The following is a 12328-nucleotide window of genomic DNA, read 5'->3' on the forward strand; positions in this document are numbered from 1 at the left end:
TGTTCAAAAAACAATTGAAAACTCACTTATTTCGTTCAGCTCACAACTTTCAGTAATTTTAGTAGTATACTAGAATTATATACCGTCATGATATGTGGTTTTCCACTTTCAACTGTACTTTGTTTGGTCATGTATGTATGTAAAGCGTTTTAAGAACCTAATTTGTGTTGAATCGCGCTATATAAAAAACATTATATATATCTATACGTTATCTATTTATTCATTTATGTACGCCCCCTTTTAGAATATAGAGTCCGAATTAATGATTGTCTGTGCTTCATTGCGGCTAACATTTATCACCAAAACTGACGTTGGTCCTGCCTAAAGTTGATGCAAATTTTTGATTAATATGATACTTTGATGAATGACACATGGTTTTCCAGCCGTTTTCCTCTATCTCATTTATTACTTTGTCTTTGTTACTATTGTTTAGGTTCTCTGTTTGTAAACTCATACTCTTATTGTTTAATGATATCATTTTTTTGTATATGTTTGTATAACATTGCATTTCTGTAAAGTTATTTCATTTGTATGCCTTTTTATGACGGGAATAAAACCAAACCAAACCAAATCAGACATACTTCAAAATAATTTTCTGAGAAGCAAACAAGAAATAAGATATTTGACAGTCCAAATGAAAATATCAATCGCAATTCATGAACAGTTTCGACTCATTTTTGCATACCTTTATATTGATGAGATGTCACAAAGTGCCTCTCATCTACCGCAATCGAGGTACTTAAAAAAAAATGTAATAGTTTCAAAAGCCTTGGCAGAACATGAAAGAGTGCATGTATGGTCATGCATGATTGTTTGAATCTTCACGATTTGGAATCAGCATAACATAACGACTATTATATGCAGAAGAAATGAAACATTTATCACCATTGCAGGAAAAGGGAAGGCGGGTACCTTAGTCACTTGAGTACTTCCCCGGGGTACTTCCACGATATGCGATGTCTCGCAGCGATATCATAAGTAAACGTTTATCGTTTGTATGGTGATATTTGCGTTAATAATGGTTTAATTGCCGTTATTTATGCCGTATTTCATTCGATCTTCACAATAGCGTTTGAGTCATTATATCATGCGGCAGTTGACTGGAACTGGGAACTTAAGAAGACACGTAATTTAGCCACTCAGTCTTATGAAAGATGAATGGCTGCTATAGCGGATGACATTTTACCTTACTATAGTATCTTCTCATTCACACACATGACAGGTATGCTTTACCTAATGATCACGGCGTGGTGGAAAAAGCGGCGACTGAACGAGCTGACGCCCCCAACCGGCGACAACAAGGTTGGCGTCATCCTCGATGGCTCCACCATGCGTCTCGGCAACGTGGGCGACCCGGACGAAAAACTCGATCCGTGTAAGTATCCGTACTTCGGACTCTTGGGCGTTTGACAAAATGACGATCTTAAATGATAAATTCACCTTCAACATGTGGATTAAGATAATAAAGTGATACAAGTGGAACACATCAGTGAAAGTTTTAGGAAAATTTGACAAGCCGTTCAAAAGTTATAAATTGTTAAAGTTTCTGTGCAGTCACAGGTGGATGAGAAGACTACTACAGTTGATGATGTCACATGCTTAGAACGATATAAGAAAAAAGAGAATTCCACAAAATTTCATCTTTTTTTTGTTGAAAAAGGTACACATTCTCTAAACTTGTAACTGACATATTATGTTTAGGGCCCTGCATGCTTTCTGAAAAAAGCAGGTCATGTGCTCTTTTATCACGAGAGAAAAATGAAAATATGTTGATTGACAGTAATCATCTGCTTCCCACAAACCAGTCAGCATACCGCAACCTCCACTCAACAGAAACTGCCTTGTTGAAAGTGCTCAACGATCTCCTTCTTGCTGTCGACAAGGGCAATGAGGCTGCTCTTCTTCTTCTTGACTATTCGGCTGCGTTTGACACGCTCGACCACACGTTGCTACTACAACGACTTAGTAATGACTATTCCATCACAGGCACTGCCATCCAATGGATCAAGTCATATCTTCAAGATCGCACACAGAGGGTGATAATCAATGGGACCTGGTCACGTCCTAGTCCTATCAGCTGTGGAGTTCCGCAAGGATCCGTTGCCGGCCCCCTTCTTTTTCTCCTCTATACAGGTCCACTCACCAGAATCATCAATTGTCATCATGGAGTCAACTACGCTATGTATGCTGACGACACTCAAATTTACATAACTATGTCACCTGGCGATAGGATTGCTGCTGTTAATTCACTGAGAGAATGTCTCAACGACATCAAAGCCTGGTCCACTGCCAACAGACTCCGTCTGAATGAAGACAAGTCTGAACTCATCCATTTCTCATCACAGTTTAGGAGCACAGTTCCTCTACCAGATCTAACTACTCGGGATGGGATTATTAAGGTCTCTGACTGTGTTAGAGACCTTGGCTTTACTTTGGACAAACACTTAACTCTTAAACACCATATCACAAACATTTGTAAGTCTGCATCATGGGGTATTTTCAAAATAGGGAAGATCAGGCGTCTGCTTGATCAATCATCAGCTGAGCGGCTCGTCCATGCCTTCGTCTCCTCCTATCTGGACTACTGCAACTCCCTCCTTGCCGGCCTCCCTCTTTCTCACATATCCCCTCTCCAACGTATCCAAAATTCAGCCGCTAGATTAGTCTCCCTTAGTAGGAGACATGACCATATATCTCCTGTTCTCCGCTCACTCCGTTGGCTTCCAGTACATTCCCGTATTACTTTCAAGATCCTACTTCTGACGTACAAAATATTTTCTTTATATTTACTTTACATCGTTCTACACATAAGACATCACAATCTGTAGTTGTTTTCACATCCAGTGATCGCGGAACTGAAACTTCAAAATTCGTAACTTTTGAACGGATTGTCCAATTTTACTCAAACTTTCACGCGTGTGTTCTACTAATATTGCTGCATTCTCTCAATCCACATGTCTATGAAGGTGGACTTGTCCTTTAATTTTCCAGACGCTTTTTCGACCTTTTCACCGTTTGCTTGCTCTTTTACATAATTAATGACTTAGATGTGACCTTCTAACCCCAGTCCTGTCTGCAGGTGATGTGGAGTCCATGAGCACGCTGAAGCGACACTTCAACCGGCCCGTCTCTCTCATCTTCATAACCCTCCCAGCGGTCATCTCCCTGGCCCTCTGCCCGTGCCTCCTCCTCCTTCAGCTACCCCTTGTGACGGCTTTTTGGCCCGATGGTATGACCAACATCAACGATGCTGTGGGTAAGTGGTCGTAATGATAATATCCCTCTGGTCACAATTATTGGTCATTGATATGTGTGTGTGTGTGTGTGTGTGTGTGTGTGTGTGTGCTTGTATGTGAGTGTGGGTGAGAGGTATGTGTGAGTTTGTGTACCTAGAGGACAAGCAGAGTTCTTTATTTAATGACACCCAGAGGATATATTCAACATTCGAAAAATTAATCCGATTTTATTTTTTTTTATTTTTATTTTTTTTTTGGGGGGGGGGGGGGCGGGGGGGGGGGGGGGCAATTAACGTTCAAGTGGAAATGAAAAAAACAAAGCAATTTGGGGATAAAGTGGTCCACCCAAGTTGGTTTAGGGCTGGACATATTCCTCTAGCAAAATTATAGATAATCCAACCATAGTTATTATTACAAACATCTGATCTCTAAAGCAAGCAAGGCAATTTATTGTAATCATTATATCTTAAAAATGATAATTACCAACAGTAGGTAGGCCTAATGAAAGAACACTAAATAACTTTGGTTTAAGATATTAATCTTGAGTAGGCCCTTTACCGAAATAACAGCGGACGATTGACGTTGATACGATTACTTCACTCACCTGCTGACATAAAAGACCTATCACTTTTTGACATTGACTGCAACACATGATCCGTATCTTTCTTCACTGTCTCCCCATTTAGGCTGCTTTCTTGCACCGGCTGGCCTTGTATATGCGTAAGTATTTGATAAGTATTCAACTTGCTTATTACAATCATGTGCGCGTTACATTAAAGAAGGAAATGTCGACAGCACTCATACTGAACTTGCACCGTTTGGATGATAAAATCACTTTATCGGTTTCCTTTGTATATATTGAAACGATATCATTGAGAACGCGATCAAAGCCAATGACTGTCCATATTGGTGTATGCACCGTCATTTCGCAGACCTTCCATTATTCCAATGTTCTTGTTTTTTCCACCACACAATCCGCTTCTATATAATGCGCTCCCGTTATAATGAAGTCCGTTGGAAGGGCATTTTTCTTTTGTTATATCGAGATTTTGTTACAGCCGAACATTAAAAGTAAACAAAGATATATAGCTGATAATTTTTTGACCAGCTAAATCAATACTTCATTGTAACGAGAATTTCGTTATTACCGCTTTCATTATAACTAGAGTGCACTGTAAAATCAGTAAACGGTTTGCCGTTGCCGACTCCTATGATTTGTTTAAATATTCATTCAACTTCAACTTCCCACCGATCTCCCATTGCCTTACAGTGTGACGTTCGGTTTCACCTTCCAATCGGTGCTCGACAAGCAACGGATGATCACGGTCACCGTCTCGGCCGAGGTCGGGCTCCTAGATCAAATCCTAGTCATGGCGTCACGAATGAAGTCATTGACTTGCCAAAAGAAGCTAAAGGTAAGCGTTAAAGTTGATATATACGTGGCTAAATGACTCCACAGCGTATACAATATATAATATATATATATATATATATATATATATATATATATATATATATTATGACAAGGCACATTTCCATTCAAAGTCTATTGCAGTAATCATCTTTACTGCTCTTCCTTTACTCTTCTTTATCTTCCCTTTCCATTAATATCCTTTTTTAATTCTTCCACTTTTTCTGCTTATCATCGTTGTTGAATTTATTTCAATGGTTGCTGTTATTATCATCATTATTATCATTGCTATTATTATCATTATAATTGTTATCATCATTATCATCATCGTCATCATTATTGTTACCGCTATCATTACTGCTACTAATATCATTATTGTTGTTGTTGAGTTATCATTACAATAATCATTATTGGTAACATTACCACGACTACTACTACTACTATACTACTACTACAATTACTACTACTACAACAACAACAACAACTACAACTACTACTACTACTACTACTACTACTAGTGAGTAGTATAGCAGTAGTAGTAGTAGTAGTAGTGGCAGTAGTAGTACTACTACTACTACTATTCCTACTACCATAATACTGTATACTACAAGAAAAGACATGATTATGGGACATAATTATCACGTTTATTACTAAAAGTGATCAAAGCAGTAATATCAGTATAGCATCAATAGATGCATCATACCAATATAGGCATGATAGGTTTCCTGCCCGATTTCATCACATTTGCAATCAAATTAATGGAAAGACGTTCAAATTCAAGCGATTTTGGTCACTGCTCTGTATACTCTCATGGTTCGTTTTTATTCCTTAATTCCTTCATGTCATTTTTTATATTCTATTTCATTCACTTTAGAGAGAAATTCATTCAACAACTCAAAGTTGGCATTTACTTTCGCGCTAATTATAGCTGGATAGACGTATAGATTCCATCCCAAGTATATCAATTTCAATTTCATAGAAACACAACTTTGTACTTTAAACGTTCGAATTCAACCAACATAAACAAGTTTCTTCGCGCTTCTACGCAACCTTTTTAGAGATTTGATTACTGATATATGATTTCATTTTCATTTCAAAGTTTCATTTATTCAGTCAGTTTCAATTGTATCACGTGTATTTCTCTCCTGTTAACTTTTCTTCCACTTTCAAATTATCCCCTAACAGTATAATGGATGTAACATTTAAGGAATGTCCATATTTCAGAATAACTTATGTCCACATCCATTTTTTTTTGCATTCTTGATTCAATTCCTACCTCTCACGTGTCCACATCATAATTTGCAACAATCGGCTCAGCTGTAGACGCGCTTCATCCAAGAATATCGCAAATGATAATAGTCTTGCTCATTGTCAAATGCTTTGCCGACTAATTCTCTCTACTATTCATCTACGGACATATTGGTGATAAAGTGTTTTACTACTTTTTGGCACCTCGCGCACTCGTGCAGATCTTCAAACTTGTGAAGACGGAGGTCATCTCGATCATGCAGCAGGTGACGGGCCTACGGGGGATGAGCTCCAAGGATTACCTCCACGAGTACTCGGCCGGCCAGATCTGGGGCCTGGTTGATGTGCTACAGGCAGACGACAAGGGCATGGAAAACTGCGACTCCACGATGATGGTTAGCTGCTGTCCTTACAGTAACTAATTTTCAGAGTGCAATAAGATTCCATGTCTGTGGTGACGTGGATAACACAACAAGATAGTTAATAGAGTGTTATAAAAGTGTCATCTGAAGTTAATAGAGTGGTATAAAAGTGTCATCTGAAGTTAATAGAGTGGTATAAAAGTGTCATCTGAAGTTAATAGAGTGGTATAAAAGTGTCATCCGAAGCGAACGTAGAATAGGAAAGAAAATGGAATTCTAACATTTCACATGTTTTCGTATGGCACTAATATTTGTCGCAAATACTGAATCAAATTCAGCGAAATGATTTCACTGCCTAATAAATTTCCCATCGACCTGTTTACAAACTTCCTTTCGTCTTCATTAAAAAAGAAGAAAAAGTTATTGTGTCCTTATGTCATCTAATATTCATGGATTAAGTGCCTGTGGCAAATATCATTGTTTCATGAAAACGATTGAAGCAGTTGAATCGCTCAGCATTCTTATTGCGTGCCTGATTTTGATAAAAAGTATGAATATATAAATTGTACATTCTTATTATTACATCATATTACAATTTTTATGATAGTTATCTTGATCAGGTGTATTCATTTTCATTCATCATTTATTGAAAATCATTTCTTTGTTCATTTAGCACATGCAAGATAAATACGTTATTTTCTTGTTTAAAAATACGCAAACTTTATGATTAGTTATTCATCGCTTTATCTATCGAGCTACTATAGTTATTTATTCATTAATTCTAATGTATCTATCTACATACCTATTTATATCCCTTTATCTATCTACACATCGATCTATTCATCTATCTGTCTATCTACCTATCTATTCATAATTCATCTAATTTTTGAATTTTTCAGGACAAAATGATAAGTAACCTGCAGGAGCTGTCGACCTGTGCCTCCCAGCGGCACATGACTCTGGCCTACACGGTGCACCCCCTCCTTTGGCTCTTCCTAGAGATGCTAGGGTTCTTCTCCTTTGTCGGGGTGATGCTCATCAGGGTGAGACCTGATTGGTAGAATCTTTAGTGACGTAATCTCATAGATTCACTCGGACACAAAACAGAACTTAAAGGAGGTTTTGCAAATGGCGAAGAAAGAATCTAGAGAATTTTGAAAATCTTGACAATGTTTGAATGATTGAGAATTTGGTGCAATAAGTGTCTTTCCTGCAAAAAAAAATGCTATATTTTTTTCTTGTCAAACAGCAGGAAACATATTTATCTATAATACACTCAGAAAAAAATAGAGAGAGTAAACACTTTTTCAAGTTCATGTTTCTCATAAGATTTTGATAAAATCATTTTATCATACCAAAGCTCATTTGATTGACTATAGATCATGGTAGATATTACAAAGGGAAATTTTACACATGAGTGAAGACATTCTTTTTTGTCCTCCAAGGCATAAAAGTAAAAATTGCACAAATTGAATTTTTTTATTTATTTGCAAATGCCCTTCAAGAAAAGACCAATTCAGCACAATGAGAGATATGAATGAAACAGCGAAAATAAGTTTTTGTTGCATTGTATCTCTTTATATCCTCAAGCGAATACAAAGTGGGGAACTAGGGGAGGAAAATAAGAATTTTCTGTCAACTCAAACTTCAAATAGCATGAGGAGTAAGCCCAGTAAGCCACAAAGCTGACAAAATGGACGTAATTGCCTTATTTCCTTCTTTTAATTTAGAAATTTAAGAATTATTCGTGAGACAAATTCTAGAACCAAATTTCATTTTCAATTTTCTTATATGAAATAACATTTCCAATTTCCTAAAGTTTTGTTGATATTGCTTCTTCTCTAATAACATTTGAATTCCGATGTGACAGAAGAGTCTTCATTCTTCATTCCATTAATATTAGCCTTTCTCTTTTTTTTTTCTTTTTTTTTTTTGGGGGGGGGCTACAAAGACATTGTAGAGATCATAGGTTTATTTTTGCAAATTAATTTATGTTAGTAGTGTGTTAAATTTGTCTTTCGTTCTCATAGTCATAAGTAAATTTACAACTGTTATTTTCAGTTTATAACTTATTATTATCACTTTTTCTTCTTTTTTCAGACCGGATCGGTGCAAATGGACCTCATGATGTGCATCATCACAGTCTTCTCCATCAGTTTGCTGTGCTACGTGGTCGGTGACCTCGACAGTCCGTTTAGTGGACATTTCAGGGTGAGTTCCGGTCATTTGATGGACGTTGTGGTGTGTCGAAGATTTTTTCGATGCCACGTCTCGACATAGAATGATTTGTATTTATGTGATATCTCACCATCCAGAGTCTACCATACACAAAATAAACGCAAGCCAAAAAATTAATATATCATACTTTCGAGTCTATATGCGGCATACAATATGCAACTACAATTATGGATAAATGACTTAGTAATTAAGTCATATACCATCGCATATGACCAGCTGATTGAGTAGGCCTATATACATTTCTCGCTTTGTCTAGAAAGTAGCAATATAGATTATGACTTTCTGCCATTGTTGCCCAAATGACTCAGCTCCCGTTATCATTTTTACACATTACATTCGAAATTCCCTTCTTCCTTCATTGTCTTTCCTATGTTGTGTTATTTCTCGTTTTTCTGACTTCTTTGAAGCTTTCTTCCTTTCTTTCCCTTTGCTCCCTTGTTTCGTTTCATTTCTTTATATCTCTCCCTGACCTCCTCACACACATTCTTTTTTATGATAGTCGTCATTGGAATTTCATTCAATACCAGGCTTATTTTCACAATGAACTGAATTAGTTTGAACAATAATAAGCAGCATTAAGTTCTTCTCATTTGTGCTTCTGAATCACATTCTTTCTTTCTTTCTTTTTCTTAACACACACACACACACACACACACACACACACACGCATGATGATGCCTTCTAAGCTAACCCCTCTCCATCTTATCCTCCCCCTTCACCAGGTGGATCTAGGCTCGCTGTGGCACCTCGTGGGGAAGTCGGAGCATTTCTACAGGGAACAGCAGCGGGCAACCAACAAGGCTCGCGTGAATGGCGCCGACCAGAAGGCACCGTCGCGCTCCATTCCCAACCTGATCAACTCCGTAGTGGTCCCGGGCATGACATCTTTCGGTAGCGATCTCGACATGAACTTCTAACAGCAGCCCAGATGAGGGCGACCCCCAATGAAGTTAGAGATGGCGAATGTTGAAATAGGTAGACAGGGAATATAACGTTGCAATAGCGGGGGGGGGGGGGGGGGGGGGGGGGGGGGGAGGGATTGAAATACACCCAAAATACCACACGATACAGGCACTGTGTGGTAATTAATGTACTACAGGCTCCAAAGGCTAATGTAGTAATGTGAATAGCCGGCTGTGGTATCGATGTGGTAATGTAGGCCCCTATCAAATGTTACCATACAAAGTACCATAGGAATAACTGATATGTTCTATACCACAGGACTTGATGGGCAATGTACCACAGGCTCACGTGGTAATGTGAATAGCCGGCTGCCGGATCCATGTGGTAATGTATAGACCCTATAACCAGTGTTTATGTCCTGTGCATTCCCTGTGGTATGTTTTGATAACACACAAAATATACCACGAGATACAGACACTGTGTGGTAATGTACTACAGGCTCCAAAGGCTTGTGTGGTAATGTGAAAAGCTGGCTGCAGTAAAGAAGGCAAAATGAGCCCTTACTTTATAATGCTTTCTCAGAAATGTTGTTTAATTACTGTGACTTTTGTGTAGCAGCTGGTAATGCCATAATCTTTCATCTTTTAAATGCCATGACTCTCATGTAGAACATCAGAGGCAGTACATTCCATAAAGGCGTGAAACAGTGTGAAGGGTGTAGTCTAAAGTGAAATAAATGTGGTAATTTATGCACGAGTGAAATTATATATACATTTGTGTATGTGTGTGTGTCTGTGTGTGAATGTGTGTGTGTATCTTTGAATTATATATACCATTGTGCACAGCAATATGATAATACACATGTACTACCCGTGACTAATTTCATTTATGTCCGTAAACCACTGTCGTACATTGAAAAACGAATATGTTTTGTTGTTGTTATTGTTGAAGGAACTTGGACAATCTCATAGAATTTAAGTTATTTGTTGATTGGCGTGATGCATTGCAAACATGTTGTTATCATCAGTAGGGTTCGATCTATAGACATGCTATGTATATCAAATTTTACACGAACAATGCCAGCTTGTTTATTTCTAAATATATGAATGTAATGATTTTTTTTTTCAAGTTTGGGGATTGTGATCTACAGTTTAAGAGTGACGCACACTTTCTTTAAAGCCACTATTTACCAATTGCGGATGGGGGAAAAAAACAGCGCTTGGGCTTCAAAATAGATCTAAAATGTGAGTAAGGGATTAAAACAATTAATGTTAAAATGTTAAGTATTATTACATATACAGAATGTGAAGAATAGTCTCATTAAAAGTATTTCTAGAATAAGCCGTCTACATTTATAGTTTATTGAGAAAATTAGTAATAACTCCTTATTTTTGTGGTTTTATCGCAAAATTTGTATAATTGTAGGATGTTTTGCAATACAACTGAATTATACACATCCATCAAATGTGATAAATCAAACATTGTTTTAATCACTGCTCCGCATGGTAAACAGTGGCTTTAACATGGTTTGAGAAAATTGCAGTGACAAAAAGTTCTTAGCATTGTATCTATATTGCACAGTTTGCCAACTGAATTTGTATCACCCTAATCATAATAATAAATGATATCCCATGACACAGTATCATGGAAAAGAAAAACAAAAATGTAAATGTGAGTTATTCTTGTAATCACAGTCTAACTATGAAATATCTAAGTATAATGTATTACTACTCTCATAGGGAAAGGATAAGACACACACAAATAGACGTCCATTTATTCTACAGAACATTTATTTACAATACTGGGTCACAAATATCAACATTGTTTGGCATGGAAACTAAATTTCGGCCTTTGCAGGACACAAAACAGAATATAATTATCTGTGATGCCTAGTGGCGCCAACAAATTTTCATTGGAAAAAAAAGACCTCTATACTGTATTTTGAAGTCCTATAATTAATATCTAAACACCATAAGCCAGATTTCAATGTACTTTTACAGCATTACATCAAAACAAGCCAGTTGGCTGTTCTGAATAACAACCAAAAAATTTTCGGAGAATGTACGGGTTGTAGTGACCTAACTTTAGAACAAGAATTTTGCATCTCTATAATATGCGTATGCACTGGGAGAAAAAAAAAATTAGTAAAACCCAACTAAAATTCTTGAAATACTGTATAAAAACATACAGAATTTTATTGCAGGCCATTCTACATTAAATAATTTATATACATCTGCCCTTCTGGATGCAATAACAAAACAAAAAAACCACAAAAGAACAAAAAAAAAAAAAAAAGACAGACATTAAACAGATATAGGGTTACATTCATTTACTTTTATGAACACAGAGATTTTCCCTACAGGTGCACATTGTATAACCACAATGATAACCAGCAACTTAACTGATTGTATGCAATACCTCTTGTACATTAAAAAAAAAATGGCAAACCTGCATTTGCAAGCATATTTTTTTCATACAAGCCTTACATGGGTCTGCATTAACAAACACTTCTTTGCAAATTTCACATGCTGAAGTCCTTGTTTTTCAGGAAATGAGAAAAAAATGTCCACATAAATTCCTCTGAAAATGATCCAGAATGACTCATTTTGCTGTACATAAGTTACATACTGTAAGTCTCTATGTGAAAGGAAATACGATGGAACTCCTGTATACGTAAAACACTGAGCAAGTGCACTCAAAGAGAGTTGAATAAGTTGAATATTTCAAACGCTCCAACACCATAAACTTTTTTTTTTCTCTGTCAAAATCATATCAGAACATGTGTCACGCGATGTCTTCATATGACTGCAGTAATTGACGAGAATTCTGCAATGTTATTTGGGCTACTCCTAGTCCCTCTGACATGTTTTATGCCTTACAGTAATCTGTAAAGAAGCTCTCACAATCACAATGAACATTTTGTTTGTCAC

The 12328-nt window shown here is 37.0% G+C and overlaps 1 protein-coding gene across 1 annotated transcript; it reads left to right on the forward strand.

Moving 5' to 3' along the window:
- Positions 1–3075: 3075 nt before the first annotated feature.
- LOC139742872 (uncharacterized) lies at positions 3076–9412 on the forward strand. The gene is made up of 7 exons (XM_071653384.1): positions 3076–3256; positions 3923–3956; positions 4507–4651; positions 6117–6290; positions 7157–7300; positions 8358–8468; positions 9218–9412. Exons 1-7 carry the CDS (start codon positions 3094–3096, stop codon positions 9410–9412), a joined length of 966 nt encoding a protein of 321 aa, XP_071509485.1. The 5' UTR covers positions 3076–3093.
- Positions 9413–12328: the final 2916 nt, after the last annotated feature.

Source organism: Diadema antillarum, unplaced genomic scaffold (genome assembly GCF_040938485.1).
Source record: "Diadema antillarum isolate AM-2024a unplaced genomic scaffold, OU_Dant_1.0 seq00001028_RagTag, whole genome shotgun sequence".
NCBI lineage: Eukaryota > Metazoa > Echinodermata > Echinoidea > Diadematoida > Diadematidae > Diadema > Diadema antillarum.

Coding starts and splice junctions, on each gene's coding strand:
- LOC139742872 (XM_071653384.1), top strand. CDS start 3,094: ATGAGCACGCTGAAGCGACACTTCAACCGGCCCGTCTCTCTCATCTTC. Junction 3,257..3,922: donor CAACATCAACGATGCTGTGG/GTAAGTGGTCGT, acceptor CTCCCCATTTAG/GCTGCTTTCTTGCACCGGCT. Junction 6,291..7,156: donor ACTGCGACTCCACGATGATG/GTTAGCTGCTGT, acceptor TGAATTTTTCAG/GACAAAATGATAAGTAACCT.